This window comes from Mesoplodon mirus (assembly GCF_964341445.2).
Source record: "Mesoplodon mirus genome assembly, chromosome: 17".
NCBI lineage: Eukaryota > Metazoa > Chordata > Mammalia > Artiodactyla > Ziphiidae > Mesoplodon > Mesoplodon mirus.
The window spans coordinates 6,374,206-6,391,922 of record NC_138993.1 but is presented as its reverse complement, the minus strand read 5'-3'; the positions used below and the strand labels follow the sequence as shown (position 1 = coordinate 6,391,922).

The 17,717-nt window shown below is 44.2% G+C and overlaps 1 protein-coding gene across 3 annotated transcripts in view; it reads right to left on the bottom strand.

Moving 5' to 3' along the window:
- The window catches only part of MTUS2 (microtubule associated scaffold protein 2), a gene marked incomplete at its 5' end in the record, with an annotated part of 314,758 nt that extends 300,728 nt beyond the window's left edge, over positions 1-14,030 (bottom strand). For all 3 annotated transcript variants that reach the window (XM_082601954.1, XM_082601955.1, XM_082601956.1), the window contains 2 exons: positions 6,505-6,745; positions 11,820-14,030. In XM_082601954.1, coding sequence (XP_082458080.1) covers positions 6,505-6,745; positions 11,820-14,030 — 2,452 coding nt within the window. The remainder of the gene's footprint in view (positions 1-6,504; positions 6,746-11,819) is intronic.
- Positions 14,031-17,717: the final 3,687 nt, after the last annotated feature.

Here is a 17,717-nt window from a genome sequence, read left to right as displayed (position 1 = left end):
CATCATAATTGCCTGTGGGATCTCTTCTGTCTTGTTCATGGTTATATCCTCATGGTTGTATCCTCATTGCTGAAACAACCTGACACATAGTAGGTGCTCAATATTCATTACATATACTAATAGTGTTTGTCTAAATAAATAGAAGAATAGTTGTTATGCCTGTGATGCACCCCAGGGCCACTGAAGCTGACTCTCTGGGTCTGGGCCAAGGAAACTTACATTTTTTTTAATAAGTTTCTGCAGGGCATTTTAGGCATGCTCAGCTGCAATGAAAGTAAGTCAAAGATGGGATGGTTTCGTTGGCTGGATGCACAACAAAAAAATAGTCACTGTCAATGTCCATTTCAACAGTATGTAGAAATGGGTGACATTGAGAGAGATATACTGAGACAAACACCAGTACAAACTTAAAGGTTCCTCCGAAGCCTCCAAGATTCGTCCCAAGGTCATCCAGTGTTATTAAGACACCAAAGGAACCACAGTTATGCCATGTTGTCTTGGGCCATCTCAGGAATTCATCAGTCTGTCTTATAGGGACGTTTTCCCACCTGATTTAAATTTTTCTTGGTAGATGCTATAGTTGTCATGAAATTAAGTAAAACTGTGATAAAAATAGTAATGTGGCACTTAAGCGATGCCAAAAAACTTGTTATCATTCTTTTTTTGAAATCGAAGTATAGTCGATTTACAATGTTGTGTTAGTTTCTAGTGTACAGCAAAGTGATTCAGTTATACATATACACACACACACACTTTTTCATATTCTTTTTCATTATGGTTTATTACAGGATATTGAATATAGTTCCCTTTGCTTATATAGTAGGACCTTGTTCTTTATATATATAGTAGTTTGTATCTGTTAATCCCAAACTACTAATTTATCCCTCCCCCTGCCCCCTTTCCCCTTTGGTAACCAGAAATTTGTTTTCTATGTCTTTGAGTCTGTTTCTATTTCGTAGATAAGTTCATTTGTGTCGTATTTTAGATTCCACATATTAAGTGATATCGTGGTTATTTGTCTTTCTCTGTCTGACTTACTGCTCTTAGTATGATCATTTTTAGGTCCATCCATGTTGCTGCAAATGGCATATTTCATTCTCTACTCTCATTCTTAACACAGGAATTAACACCTCGCCCACACTGTTTCTTCTCTTTCTCCCTTCCTTTGTCTCACGAGAATCAATGCTCTGCTTCTGTTCCAAGGTTCACCCTCCACATGGGATCGTGATCTCACTGTTTGCCACCCACCTGGGCACCTTGCTCCAACAGTTAACACCACCACACCCTTCAGCCTCTCCCCCCAGGCCACTCCCTATCGCTCACAATTCAACTGAGTCCGACCTCTCGCACAGGCTCTGAAAAACAAAACAACACGCAGCCCTGCTTCCCCTGCGGCGGCGAGTGCCCAGGGCTCTCCTCCACCGTTGCCTTTTTAGAAACAGCAGTCTATTCTCATTGCTTCCACTTCCTCACTTTTCATTCACTTCTCAGCCTTACTAAGACGTGACTTCCACCCCACATTTTACTAAAATTGCTCATTCGGAACTAGGTCACCAACTGCTTCCTAATTTCCGATCCCAGCCTCTTTGCATTTTTCCTTGTCCTGTCTTCTGTGAGACAGGCTTGACCACTTTCTACCTTGGAAGCTCCCCCTTCCTTAGACTCCAACGCTACGTTTTCCCAGTGGCCTCCACCCACCCACCCTGTAGTCTCCTGCCTCCTGCAGGCGTCCTTCTTCAGTTACTCCTGAAACGTGGACACAAAGTCCGCTTCTCGACCCCTTCCTTACTCCGTCCTCCCTCTCCAGCCCTGACCCTGCTCATCCATTTGCACGGCTTCGACTCACATCCAGGTGGCAATGACTCCTACACTGACCTTCGGCTCCAACTTCTCTCCAGTCCCCATTTCTGCCCTCGGGAAATTTCTACCTGAATGTTCCCAAGGAACCTCAAACTCCGCATGCGTCCAATGACTAACTGTCCATCGCTCGCCCCACCCTACCAAGCATCCTCCAGTCCTCCCTACTGAGTGATCGGTCCTTGTAAGGGATCTGAATCGCCCAAACTGATGACCTCTTTCTCTGACAGACACACATTCTACCGTTACCCCTTCTGGTAAACTCCTATTTATCCTGAAAAATTCAATTCAACTCACCTCATCTGGAAAATCTTTCCAGAGCCCCAACCCGCCCGAGCTGATTGGAGAGCCCCCTCACATGCACTCTGCATGTCTCTATCAAGTATGTCTCTCTTCCTGTTGTAATCACTGGTTAAACTCTCCGTATCCCCACAAAGTGGGGATAATGCTCTCACCTCAGAATTCTTCCTTTAGAAATATTGAGTATATGCTTACAATTTGCTACATTTCTGACATCATCAAGACCACTCAGAGCTCTCCACAACCACTACTGTGCTTGTGTTTTAAAATTGTTCCAATCAAGTCTTCAATATATATTACATTAACTTAATAGCCTACATTTTAAAATTTGGCAGGATTCAACCTGCCTTTTGATAACAATTACCAAAGAGGTATGTTCAACTCTAAAATAAAATTTATTTTAATAAGCAGAATTCATAACAAAACTGAATATAAGTTGAGAAAAACTGTCTCAACTTATCTGATTGAACTTCTCTGGTTATTTATAGAATAAAGTATTCCTCATCTAGTCTTTAAAAAACTTCTATTCTGACACTTTATCCCTATCAAAAAATATTATAGTTCTTTCAGGATGCACTGGCTGACACAAAAACGTCATGCTTTCAGCAACACTGGGTATAGTTATTTTCATGAAAACAAATTACATCCTGATATGTTGTATACAAGTTAACATTTTTTTACATAATGTATTACATAATGCCATGAGAGATGTTTTCAGAAAAAGGAACATAAAACATATATAAATCTACTAAAAAGGCAGTACAGAAAAGAACTATCTTTTTAACTCTTTAGATGTGAAGGATCTAATAATGAACTGTTTTTATATACAATCTTAGGTTTCACTAGTACAGATTTTATGTCCACCTAAAGGGAGGTAACCGTCTGCTGTTGTACTTTGAGTACTTAAATAGCATCCTGATTTTCATACCCAGGCCTGATGACAGTAAAACTTCATAGGTTTATGCATGACTGTGGAGTCAGAAAACACTGTATACAAAAACACAGAAATTATCTAAGAAGTAAGGAAGTGCTTAGGTTTATTTATTTTTCAGCAGACAGAATCACATTACAACCTGTAAGACTTTGGAACTTCCCTGCCAGTCCAGTGGTTAAGACTCCGTGCTTCCACTGCAGGGGTCACGGGTTCGATCCCTGGTCGGGGAACTAAGATCCCGCATGCTGCGTGGCACGGCCAAAAAAACCAAAAAGATCTGTAAGGCTTTAAGAGTCTTAGGAAAGAGTATTCAGTTATACCAAAGAAACTGTGTAAGAATATGCTTTGTGGGGTAGCATGTACTTATTGCACATCTGGGTCTTCTAAGCCACTTTAAAGCCACGATGCACGTAATGGTACTCACAGAGTCAACACAGGAGTGGAAACAACAGGAATTCTTCCCAAAGTTTAAGTCACACGTTTACTTGTCTATAGGAGACCTAAGTGTTTTCCTACCTAAGGCCTGAAAAAAATACAGTGTATGCAGTTCACGTATCAAACCAGATCTTAGGATTCAGAATGAGGGACCTCACCTGGTTCTGGGAATGTGAATGCTAAATTACGGGGCTGCAGCATCGAGGGCTGTTCCTACCTCCTGTTCTCATTGCCAGCGTGATGCTGCTCAGAGCCTCGAGTGACCATGTAAAATAAAGATCTAAGAATAACCAAGGTAAGAGTGACAGAGAATCCCAATGTGCTGAATATGTGACGCCAGGCACAAAATTAAACACAAATTGCAAACAAAATACAACCATATACAGAAACATTTTAAAAGTATTCTTAAATAACAAAAAAACCCAAACAACCATCATAGTCTGAAACTAAAAGAGCAAACACAAAAGAGAAAGTTTTCTCATTAGCTACAACAAACATCATCTGACATCAACAATCTCTGATGAATATGTAAAAGCAACTTCACCCATAAAGATTTAATTGATATGGAAACTGCCATAAACAATTACAAAATGAAACAAAATATACAGAACTAATGTTTTCAGAAACTGTACAACCACCAGCCCAGGAATGTGATCCTTTGGAGAAGGAAAACGAATGAGGTGAGCCTTATCACTGCCAACCTCACTGCCTGGAGGCACCCTCCATGCCAGAGCCCAGGAGGGAGGAACTCAGAGTCTGTCCATCACAGTGAGTTGAAGACACAGAGATCAGTCTGGAGAGTCAGAGGCAGTGAGAATGTGCGGGGCAAAGGGAAGGGAGATATGCAGACACACTGTCCCCTTAGAGCGCGCTCTCAACCCGGCACTCAGAGAGGTCCTGTTTACACAAAACCCAGATCACACTGCCCTACTTCCAAAGCCTCCAATGGTCTCCTCACTCAGACTAACAGTCACATCCTTACGACCTTCTTAGGCCTTCTGCAAGTTCCCTCAGTGCCGGCCACGCCTCTACTCTCCTCCCCAACCACTCTCCCCACTACTTCCTCTGCTCCAGCCTCCCTGGCCTTCCTGCCACCCCAGGGCCTTTGCACTGGCTCTTCCCTCCCTCCCATCCTTTGGGGACTGGTTTAAAGGTCATCGCTCAGGGAGGCCTTTTCCAGCCATCCTATTTAAAATTGGAATCTCCCTCCTTCTTGTCCCAAACATTCCCCCTTCTCTAATGTTTCATTTTCTTCAATACTGGTGATTTCTCTCAATAGACCATGTGCTTTATTTATTCACTAAAAAAAAAAAAAAAAGTTTGTTACCCCCATCCTAAAATTCTAAAACAGTGGCAAGGATTTTTGCCTGTTGTCACTGCTTTATGCCCACACCTAGAACAATGCTGACATGTAACAGTCCCACAGTACTAATTGTTGAATGAGTGACTGAACACATAATTGACCTGTAGCAGCTATGTAACATCAGGTAGATCCATCATAATATACATATACTGTGGGAACCATTAAAAAATAATTTGATTTTTTATAGAAGGGCTTACCAAGAAAACAACTAACCATTAAGACCATCAGTTATCACCTGAGTAAATGACAAGTCACAAAATGGCAAACAGGTAAAAAAAAAGTTCCCTTCCACTAATAATAAAAGAAGTGCAATAATAATAATAGTAGGAGGAGTAATAATAATGGTAATACTCAATACTGGCAAGGATGTGGCAAAGAAAAGGACTTTCAAGAAACTCTAGTGTGAAAATAATTACTACGCATTTTCTAGAAAATAAGTCAGTCTTAAAAAATGTTTGGATATGTATTTATCCAATAATTAAACTTCAAATAATCTATTCTGAGAAAACAATATGAAAGAAGACAAATAAGTACAAAGATTCAAATTGTAACATTACTGAAGACAGTGTAGAATAAGCAGAACCCAACTTCCGTGAGTAACTTCTGGTATTACTCCCCATGCATTCTTCCCACTTCCTCAGACAGGCTGCCCCTGAAGCACCTCTGTCCCACACATATAGCACTCTTCTGGCTGCAATTTCTCAAAACACTGTGCTTCTTGCTTTCCTAACACTTATCACAATTTCCAATTATGCATTTATCTTTTTATTGTCTATTTCATCCATTAGACTAAAACGGTCGGCACCATTTTTCCAACAGCAATTGCTCACGTTGTGTTTCTGGTGTCACATTTTGGTAATTCTCACAATATTTCAAACTTTTAAGTTATTATTATGCTTGTTATACCGATCTGTGATCAGTCATCTCTAATGTTACTACCACGACTTGCTGAAGGCTCAGACGATGGTTAGGATTTTTCATAAATAAAGTATTTTTTAATTAAGATAGATACATTGTTTTTGTAGACATAATGCTATGGCAAACTTAACAGACTCCAGTATAGCATGAACATAACTTTTACATGCGCTGGGAAACCAAAAACTCGTATGACTCTCTTTATTGCAATATTTGCTCCATTGCAGTGGTCTGGAACCGGAACTGCAGGCACACCCAAGGTGTGCCTGTATCTGTTTTTGTAAAATAAGTTGTGTTGAAACACAGCTGCACCCACGCATTCACGGACTGTCTATGGCTACTTTCATGCTACGTAATTACAATACAGACCGTTATGGCCCAGAAGGCCTAAAATATTTACTATCTGGCCCTTTCTGAACCCTAGTCTATAGGATGTATCAGAGAAACTAGATGTACAGGAGAAACTACAAGAAATGAGGTGGTGGTCACAAGGGCCATCGTTTTAAGGGTGACATGGAGAATGACAGTTGCAGATAGATGAGTCTTGACAAATGTCTGTATCTACAATCATATGGAAGAACAGAAAAAAGGCTCTTTTAAAGAAGGAGAGGCATTCATACCTTAGACAGTTACCATCATTTTATGCGATTACTATTTAAAAGTACAGCAGGAAAAAGCAGTCCCTGTGGCATTGGTTTACCTGCAGGGTCAGAACTGTAGAGGCTGGCAGCTGCCGCTATGGTTCCTGGTGGGTGAATGGCACTCGCTGAAGACCTCTGGCTCGCGATCAGGATCCTGCTCTTGGCAGATGGTAAACGTGACATTGCACCCAATCCCAACTGGGGCTTAAGGAGCATGGCCGATCGATAGAAAGTTGGAGGAACTTCGTAGTGAGTATAGGGAGGAGAACAAAATTCTTCTTTTCCAGGGCGTTCTGTAACCTATGATAAATGACAAGAAGCTCAGTCAGAGAACCGCACATCACAGGATGAGTGCTGAGCCTGGTCCGGAGACCAAGGCTCCAACAGCGACCACCCTGGAACCGCTGAGCTGCTCCATCACCCATCTCTTACCTTCTCTGGGCCCAATGTCTTCATCTCTAAGTTGACAACAACTGGATGATCCCTTAGGTATATGCTGGTTTTAATACTCTATGAATCTACATTTTGCTGGGAGGAAAAAGAATTCCCTCCATCAGATTTTTAAATTTGATCATTACAAAATCATTGGCATTTGTGCAAGTAGTTAATCTATAAACGAAAGATGTCAATGACGCAAGGAAAGAATTTAGCACATGTTCATGGAACTGTGACAGTCTCATTATTCCTAAGGAGAAAAGGCACAGTTTTCCTGGTGACCTAGTCTTACAGTAAGTTGATGAACCTTAACAATTTATGTTAAGTCTTTATTAGGCTACTTAGGAAATAAAATATGCATTGTTAATGAGGGGGAAAAGGTTATTTGGAAGAATAGAGAGGTTAATGGAAAGATGTGTTTTCAGGCTTCTACATCATTCTTTTTACATAATTAAAAATGAGAGACTGTGAATTACCTCTGATTGTCTTCCCTAGTAAGGTGTTGCCTCCAGGAATGTCTGAGCAAGTTTCACTAGAATGGAAGTTTTGGGGCAGAGTCTTGCTGACTGCTGAATTCATAGCACCTAGAACAATGTCTAGCACAGAGCTGAAATCAACAAACATCTATTAAATAAAGGAATCATGTTTCATTCTTTCCTGAATCTAACAACATAACAGCATGTTACTATCGCCTGTGATTAACAGTTTGGATTAGAATACAATTGATGGCTACCTTTTATATATGCAATTCTGTACTCACAAAGCCTGTTCATAGTATCAGTGTTTCTTCATGTTAAAAGTAAAAAAGGGCCTCCCTGGTGGCGCAGTGGTTGAGAGTCTGCCTGCCGATGCAGGGGATACGGGTTCGTGCCCCGGTCTGGGAGGATCCCATATGCCGCGGAGCAGCTGGGCCCGTGAGCCATGGCCGCTGGGCCTGCGCGTCCGGAGCCTGTGCTCCACAACGGGGGAGGCCACAACAGTGAGAGGCCCGCATACCGCAAAAAGAAGAAAAAAAAAAAAAAAGTAAAAAAAAAAAAAAAAAGACAACAAAATAATCTTATTTCCTTTAAGTTAAAAAAAAAGTGCCAGAGGCTATGTATGAAAAGACATAGATGTTAACTAACTCTGCTCTAAATCATAATACATTTTACGTGTCGAACCTCTATCCAGGAATCACAGGCATTTAACAATATTCTTTAATAGGGGCTATAAAGCTTTGATCCAGGCTGCTGAAGAGATAAACCCTTAATTTAATACTCTTTTACTGTTGAAATAGATAAGAAGTTAAATTGACGTTATTGAAACAAAAGATGAGGCCTTAAAAGTTTTATCATAATCACATTGTAAAATATGCATGATTGCTATAGTATGTAGATGGAATTCAGGCCCCAGCAAATTATATTCCTGTGAAAGAACATTCTACATCTGCTCTCTGATAAAATTTTTACCATTTTCTACTTACTTTCTTACTGTCAATCTTTGGTTTTTCTATTATACTCATATTTGCTCAATTTTTTTTATTTTAGTGTCTAAATGTTTGGTGTCATTGCTCATTGCTTTTATCAGGTGCTCCCATGAAGAAATTATTATCATTTCTAACCTACATCTGTCAGGTTTTTAGGATTGCAATGTCTTATCTCAGTAATTATTCTGTCCTTTCAAACTGTATAGGTTTCAGGGGTCAAAATCCATCATTCCATCATTTGAATATGACCTTAACAATTTCAGGAACCTCAATGCCTGCCATTTTGTTGGGTAATTTGTCTCTGTTAAGATAACAAATTTTTTGAAAAGGTGAAAAGTACTCCTTAGATGCCTAATCTATGCATTTTTAATAAAACAGGAGAGTCTACAAAAAGCTTCACACTCTTTTCTTTCATCTTTATTGACAGAACACAGCAGGTATCACCGTACCATCATAAACACAGAGAGATTAACCCCAAATGGGTTTTTTCCCTCTTTCTCTAATGAAGTAGTTTTAGAGAAATAATTCTGAAACTAAAGAATCCTTGTGATTTCAAACAAACTCCTAAAATCCATCAAGGCACACACCACAAGCAACTAAGTTCTTACTGGACTGTCCCTCTTCCTATCTGCCCTGTCCTGTTCTCAGGGGACGGCAGGCTGGGGAGACAATGGGGCAAATGCAGAGGCTTCACTGAGAAGCTAGCGCAAGGAGAGGGCTTGTGACGGCTCATTTTGTCAACGTGATAGCCCACATCACCCAGATATGTGGTTAAAGATTATCCTAGATGTTTCTCTAGTGCTGTGTTTCAGATGAGATCAACATTTAACTCAGTAGACCCTGAATAAAGCAGATTACTCTTCATCATGTGGGTGGGCCTCATCCAATCAGCTGAAGGCCTTAATAGAAAAAGACCTCCCTTAAAGAAGAGGGAAACCTCCCAGCAGATGGCTTTTGAATTGAAACTGCAGCCTCAACGCTCCCCTAGGTCTCCAGCCTGCCAGCCCACCCTGCGTATTTTGGATGTGCCAGTCTCCACAACTGCATGCACCAATTCCTTAAAGTCTCAACAGGCAGAAAGATACATACATACATACATATACACACCTGTATATACAATCTGTTTCTCTGGAGAGCTCTGACAGGCACAGTGTCCTACAGTGATGAGGCGGTACCAGGGAGGAGCAGCAGGGTTCAGCCCTAATCACACACCTGTATGCTGTAAGCACACAACCTCACTGGGTCCTCTCACTCTTGTTCCCTTCCCCCCACTTACACCAGCAATTAAAAGGATTCCAGGGCTTCCCTGGTGGCGCAGTGGTTGAGAATCCGCCTGTCAATGCAGGGGACACGGGTTCGAGCCCTGGTCTGGGAGGATCCCACATGCCACAGAGTGGCTGGGCCCGTGAGCCGCAACTACTGAGCCTGCGCGTCTGGAGCCTGTGCTCCGCAACAAGAGAGGCCGCGATAGTGAGAGGCCCGCGCACCGCAATGAAGAGGGGCCCCCGCTCGCTGCAACTAGAGAAAGCCCTCGCACAGAAACGAAGACCCAACACAGTCCAAACTAACTTAATTAATTAATTATTTTTTTTAAAAAAAAGGATTCCCCCAAGATGTCAATAGGAGGGAGTGTCCCAGAGGCCTCAGGATAGCTGAGAGCAGAAAGCAGTCTAAACAAGTCAGCGTATTTTATCCTCCTGGCATGACTAGACCCACGATGACCTTCAGAGCCACTTCCGGGGGCTGAACACAGGAGGGGGACTCTCTGGGTTACACCAAGTCACAGCTACAGGAGCAAAGGGCAAAGGCCAGCCCATTCTCCACTTGTGCTTAGAGACTACCGCAGAAATGAGCCCAGCACAACCCCTGGCGCTTCTCTGCTCTGTCCTGTAGCCTGAGGAAAGGACCTGGGCCTCGAATGCCCTGAGTACAGCAGGAAGCGTTCCTCAGAGCCGCTGGTGCACAGTGGCACAGCTGCCCCCACACCAACGGGGTCTCCCCAAACCCCTCAGCACTACTAAAGCTGCACAAACACTCATACTATCCCACTTCCTGGAAACTTCGGGTGGCTTCTACAGGGTTAAGAATAGAGAATATTTGGGGGGGATGTGCATCTAATAGTAGACATCACTGTGTATTTTATGGAGAGAGTGGAAGCAACAAAGAAAGGAAACATACATTAAAAAATTAAGAAGGGTCAAAGAGATAGAACAGTAACAGGATTTGTGCCTACATCTCCAAATAAAGTTTCTTTCACAGTTGTGTTTTGCAGAGAAAAATCTAGGGTATCTTTTTGTTTTGGGGGGGAGGGTACAAAATTACTTTATTTAACGAACTGTTACAAATGAAAGACTCCAATGAAGTGATCATTGAACAGAGACCTAAAGAACGTGAAGGAGAAAGACATTCAGATATCTGGGAGAAAAGTAGTCTGAGCAGAGGGAAGTGCAAAGGCCCTGAGGCAGCAGAGGGAGAGAGAGAGCGAAGGAAGGCGAGGTGGTCAGGAAGCAAAGGAGCCAGATCGAGTGCATCCTAACAGCTGAGCATCCTATAGGCTCCAGCCCGTGTTCTGAGTGGCCTGAGCAGACGTGGAGGGTGTCAGGGAGAGAAATGATCTGATGCTGCTTTCCTCTTAATTGATCACTGGCTGCCATGAGACTGCATCCAGAGAAAACCTTCTTTCTGAGCTCTGGGAGCACAACTCGCCATAGCACCCCAGTACTGAGAGGGGCCACAGAGTGAGGAGACTGGGCGGGTCTGGGTGAGCATCTCAGTGCTGTCCTTGTTTTGTTGCCTTGGATGAGTGACTCAGAGCTCTCCAAGTCTGCTTCCTCATCTGGACAATGAAAAGAACCACAATCCCGCCCTCCAGAGAATCACTGTAAGGAGTAGTGAAGACGGGCAAAGATTAAATGTGATGTTATGTGGGCCCAATGCATAGTAGACACTCAACTAAATGCTAGTTGTAATTATTGTTTTGACTTAAAACAGAGCCCATGCCTAACACATTATTTTGTACTCACTGTGCTCTTGACATGGACGAAAACAAGATTCTCCCATAAGGGAAATACATACTCCCCCTCAGAGGATGAAGTCTGACTAATTTGAACAATATATTTATTTTGGATTTTTTCCATTGCCCTAGTTTATAGAAGAATTATGCTCACTTATTTAAACAAGGAAGCCAATTTAAATGCATACTTATCTAATTTTTACATATTATGTCAGGTGGAATTTAAGTGACTCTCTTCAGACGTTAGCTCTATCTCATTCTGATCATCAAACTCTTCTAATCGAAAGTGTCCATTTGCCTACGACCTCCTCTAGCTAAAATCATCCATTTCTGTACAAGTGCATCCATCAGAATCTGCTATTTGCTAAGAGAGGAAATTCTGTTTTCACAATTCATCGAAAATACACAACAAACTTTAGGATGTTCAACTTATACACCGTATCACAGTGACATTCTCTTACCTCCTGTAAAAACTTTTCACTCATTTGACTGAAGGGGTGTCCCGGGGGCTTGATCCCAGACACCACCAGTCCAGAGCTGAACACCCGGGGCCTCTGCAGGTCTGGCTTGAACTTGTCGTACAGGCTGGCGGCCGGCTTCAGGTCTCCACCTGCCGCCTTCTCCTCTTTGGGGAGAGGCACGTTACACGAGGGCGGGGCATAAGGTAGCCCCACGGGAACCAGAGACGTGTCCACCTGGCCGAGGGCCTGAGGGCTCCTCCGGATGTAGGTGATGATCTTGGGCCTCACATGCTTGGGCTTGGGCATAACAATGGGCCGGGGATCCGCCCTATCTTCTGCCTTTTCAACCTGGGGGCCCTCCGTTCCCTCCTGTGAGGCGGGTGTGTCCTCGGGACGGGTGAGGCCAGGCTTGGGGATCCCACCAGGGCAGGGGTTCTTGTCAGGCACTTTCAGGGAAGCGTGTGACAACCTGGAGCTGTTGGCAGAAGGCGGAGCGGCCGGGGGGACCCCTGTGTCCACATTCAAGGTGCCCAAGTCTGGAAAGCGGCTGCTGGGTTGCACGGGCTGGCGGGCCACATTCACAGTTGTCTCTGGGTGGAGGGGCACTGGGACTCCAGGAAGAGAATCTGCTCTTGCCTGGGAGGTGCTTTCAGTCTTCACTGCGGTCTCTAGACGGTTCCTAGTCTCAGCAACAGATGTAGCGATCTCTGTGCTTTCCCCGGTTTCTGAGCTGCTGCTTGGAGGGTCAGGGGGCTCAGGGACCCCAGTTCCGCTCTCTCCAACAGAACGACCTGAATTAAAAACCATAGCGCCGTCCCCGTTCCCGCCGCCCAGAACCTCTCTCTCCTCACTGGCACCTGAGGGCCTGCTGTCAGTCGAATCACCAGGAACAAAAGCAACGTGACCATCCCTGGGTGAAACGCTGCTGGATGGGGCTTCACCCGGTTTCCTAGCTGCACTTGGTGAACTTCTGCCCGTGGGCTGATGCTCAGCAGCTCCCGAGGAAGCGGGGCTCTGCTTGGGGGTGGTATGGAGAGACCCCTCCTCACCTCTCTTTTCCTGCTCGCCCCTGCCTCTTCCCATACCCGGCGGGTGGGGACCGCTGTGTGCAGCAGCCGAGACTTCTTGCTGTGCTTCCTCTGTAAACGGCTCCCTTCTCCCTAGGGATGACACGCCATCCTCCTGAGGACATCCCAGCCCCTCTGCCTGGGTGGACGGGAACTCCTGCACGGCCCTGAGCTGGACAAGTTTCAGCTCCATCTTGGGCTCGGGCTTTCCCTGACCTGATTGTGCTTCTGGCTTCCTCAGGGCATCTTTCGAGGCTGGAGAGGGGCTGGGAGCGCACTCTGGGTGGGCAGAAGGCTCTGTGCTCTGGGTGCTAACTTTGGGTACCTGTCCCCCATCCGGCTGGGTCTCTAAGGGGGTGGTCTCCTTGATTACTGAGGTAGATGGTTTAGGATGACGTGAGCTCCTTCCCTCTGAGGGACCATCAGCTGGAAGACAAGCCAGCCCCGGAGAAGGGGCTGCCCCCATCTTCTGCGGCCCCTCCCCACCACTGGGTACCGGACGGGGGGCTTCTGGGGACCCCAGCACTGCAGGCTGTGGAAGCGGCCAGGCCAGGCCCCCAGCCCACTCCTTGGTAAGCATGTCCACTGCTACAGCAGAGCTGCCGGCTCTCTCCAAAGAATGCCTCCTCAATTCCGCATTGTCAAGGGTCTTGGCCAACTTATCCTTGGGAACATGCCGGGGAACGTCAACCTCCCTCTGAGCCGAAACCTCTGGGCTGGCCTCACCTGTGACAGTCCTCCAACTTGGTTGACATTGTCCCTGAAGACCCCGAGGGGCCTGCAGGGGATCTGTGCCTCTCTCCAGCATGGGCTCTTCATTCCGTTCTCTCTGAGCCATCGGAGAAAATTTAAAATCCTTCAGGCTGGCAGGGCCAACCTGAGATGCCTTCGAAAAGCCCTGAAGGGGGTGAAACTCCTTCTGGACACGGGTACTACTTTCTGGCCCCCTTGAATTTGCATTTCCAATTTCATCTGTCAGGGCACATGTCACAGGCTCATCAGGAGAGGAGCTGACCTCCAACGTGATGGGGTTGGCATTGGTGTCTCCCAGACTTAGGACGCTCTCATTATTGTTTTTCACTCCATTTCTGTTGTCCCGTAACTCAGTGTAACATGATTTCTTAGGAGCCACTGGGACACTCATTTTCCAGCCTTCAGTGGGGGCTGCCTGCCATGCAGTCCTCCCTAATGGAAAGTGGCTTCCTTCAAGCTGCTACCTGGTGAACAGGGAATTCTCAAGCTGCTTGTTGCCCCCTGACAGCATCACTGGGCGATCCTGCCTTCATCATTTTCAGAGCAGTTTTAAAACTGGGCATTGTCTTGACACAGCAGGATGACTTATCTGTTAGGTTCCAGCTGAACGAGAGCCAATTAGCCCATGAGACCTAGAGAGAAATAAAAAGAAAAGCGCGCTAGATTGACAGATATAGAGTCTCGGGAGAAAAAAGAAGCATGGTAAACACAGATTTATTCCTCACTTTCCTACTACTACTTCATTCACTCAATCCAGGAACTATTTCTCAAAAGCCTTTTAGACAGGGGCTCCTGCTGGCCAAATATGGGAAACTGTAACATCAAAACGATTAATGTAGGGCTTCCCTGGTGGCGCAGTGGTTGGGAGTCCGCCTGCTGATGCAGGGGACACGGGTTCGTGCCCCGGTCCGGGAGGATCCCACATGCCGTGGAGTGGCTGGGCCCGTGAGCTATGGCCGCTGAGCCTGCGCGTCCGGAGCCTGTGCTCTGCAACGGGAGAGGCCGCAACAGTGAGAGGCCCACGTACCGCAAAAAAAAAAAAAAAAAAACAATTAATGTTAGAAGTGGATTATAAATACATATTAAATCTTAAATTTGTATTTTAAAAATTCACAAGTTCATATTGATACTGATTAAAAAGAGCGGAGGAGAAAGGAAGGCTCTTCTTCACAGAATACCAACTAATATACAAAAAATTAGACAATTAGAAAAATCACCACTTGGTATTCACCAGAGTAATAATTATCTTGGATGAGGGATGCCAATAGTTGCTAAAATCACTGAGTGCAAAATTGTTGGGGAACAGGATATTTACAGAATCTTAAAGCACCACCCTCCGGATTATTTTATTTCTTAGAAAGGAAAATTCCATCTGTACAATGGAGAAAGCTGGTAGACACCATCAAATTTAACATCATCATTATGGAAAGTGCTATCATGTGCTCCTGATGTTAGGTAGTTCTCAGGCCTCACATCCCCTATGAGAGTATCCCTGCTGTAAATGTTCAGCCTGAGTTTAATCATGAGGAAATAATCAGGCAAATTTAAATTGATGGGCATTCTACAAAATAGCTGGGCTAAACTTGCCCCCCAAAACACCAATGGATATCTGCACACAAACCATGATCCTTGACTAGATCCTGGATTTTTAAAAAAGTTAGCAGAGAACATTGGGACAATTCAAGATTTAAATATGGACAATCTATTGGTAAAGGTATTTTATCAATGTTAACTTTCTTGGATGTGTAACAGTATCACAATTATACCAGAGATAATCTGTGTTCCTGGAAGATACATGATATTAAACATGACATGCTTTTTAACATGACATGTTGTCTGTAACTTACTCTCAAACAGTCAGCAAAGAGAAAAATATGTGTGTGTGTGTGTGTGTGTGTGAAAGAGAGAGAGAGAGCACACAAACATGGAAAAATGTTAGCAATCTGAAAATCTAGGTGATCCACTCGACTACACCTGCAACTTTTGTATAGGTTTGACACTTTTCAAGATAAAAAGTTGGAGGAAATTCTAGTAGCCTGCGAGTCCTGGATGATCCAGCCCCTACATACCTTTCTAGCCTCATTTCCTCTCATCCTTTTCTTTCCTAGGCTGGAGCCACACTCCTCATTCCTCACGTTACCATGTTCCTTTCTCCCTGCTTCAGGGCCTTTGCACATACCCTTCCATCTGCATGGAATATGGAATCCTCCCCTGACCTCACCCAACAAACTCCCATTTAGTCTTCAGTTTGCAGCTTAAATGCCACTTCCTCCAGGAAGCCTTCCTGATCCACTAGATCAGGTCCTTCTATGATGAACTTTTAAAAACCCTATATTTTTACTTAAAAAAGAAAACTCCAAATGTGCTAGGCATCAAAGAAAATATTGTTAAATACCTGGCACATCTATCTATCTATCTATCTATCTATCTATCTATATGGAACTTAATATGTACTCTTAGCATGAGTGAATGAATCCATGACAAGATGAATGATGAAGATCAATGTTATTTCTGCCCTGACAGAGATTAAACTCTAATAACGTATTTAAATTTCTACCAAAGTAGCCTCACAGATCATCAGTAAACCACTCAAGGCTAACATTGTTTTATCCACTACTATGAATGCATTCATTAGGCCCTGGGGATGGGAGACTTTAAAAGTAACAAGGTTCTGCCTCGTACCCAATCCCCCAGGGGGGAATCAAAGTGAACAGCCACCTTCCACACCTTCCTCTGCTTCGTGCAAACATGCACGAGTGCACACGCACATTACACGGGAGACTGTTACGTTTCTACCAAAATAGGTTACGTGGCAACCCAGCTGTCTTTCCTTCATCATTGTTTCATATGCTACTTCACACATTCAAAAGAGTATATGTGTGTGTGTATATATCCACACATACATGTATATTTGTACATATACTAAACATGTACACGTGTATATATACCATATATGTATATCTACATATACGTACATTTGTATCTATTATAAACAAGAAAACCAAAGGACTGAAAAATCACCAATAACTTGCAGCTACCCTCACACTCCTCTCCATCCCAGCTCCCATCTTCCCAACTTAACTTTTCACTTGACAGCCTCCCATGGGCACCCCTAAGAACTCAGCTGATGGAGCTCTCTTTTCCTTTCATTTGTTTGCGTCTGTACATAAGCATGTACATTTTCCATAAATGACATCGTTTCCTATAAGCTGGGTTTTGGTCAGTTATTCTTTTTCCCCCTTCTTCCTCCTCCCCTGCCCCCCACACAAGGCACAGTGACATCCTGATCTAGGTCTTTCCATTCCTTGCCCCATGTTCGTAGAATCCTGTCCAAATACACACGCCTGTGCACAGGTTTGCGCTTTCACCTCCCTGCTATGCCACACTTCCGTTCTGTCCCTGTCGCACTCAGCTCCTCATCCTCCCACCCCCTTCAGCCCTGTCTCCTGCTTTCTTTTTCTCCTTCTCTGCCTTCTTCCAGGCCTGTCTTCAGTAGGCCAGTGGTACCCCCAGGTCCAGCCTCAAGCCTAACCAAGGTGCTGACACTCTGATCCCAGCCTCCATTCCCTGATACAGAGGGGAGTCTCAAAGCATCCACATTTCTTTCATTATTCAGTTTTCAAGGTGCTTTCCTTGTACCTCTGGGCAGAAATACAAAAAGCATGTAGGCAAACCATTAAGACAGCAGTTTAAAAGAACACCGTGCTCTCTGGGTCGGGAAATGGGCGTCCTGGAAAGTCATGGAGAGCAAGACATTCCATAAATGTGAGCCAACCAGGCAAAGTAAGCATCTCTAATTCTCTGTGGTCAGAATTATAAGCATGAAGCCAAGAGCCCTCTTGGGTTTGAAATATCGAGTCTGGCAGAAGGAAATAAATGCATTCTTCTCAGCAGTGACAAACCAAACCGGAGCATTCAGACACTGCAATCCACAATGTGAGTGCTAGAGAGTGACAAGCAGGTGTAAAATCTTGCTAGAAGGAGTTGTACCTTAATATTTAAGAATTACATAACAGATGTTCTCCGTCAGTAAACAGTAAACATTGCTCATTGGAAAGAGGATGGAAAGCTAGAACCT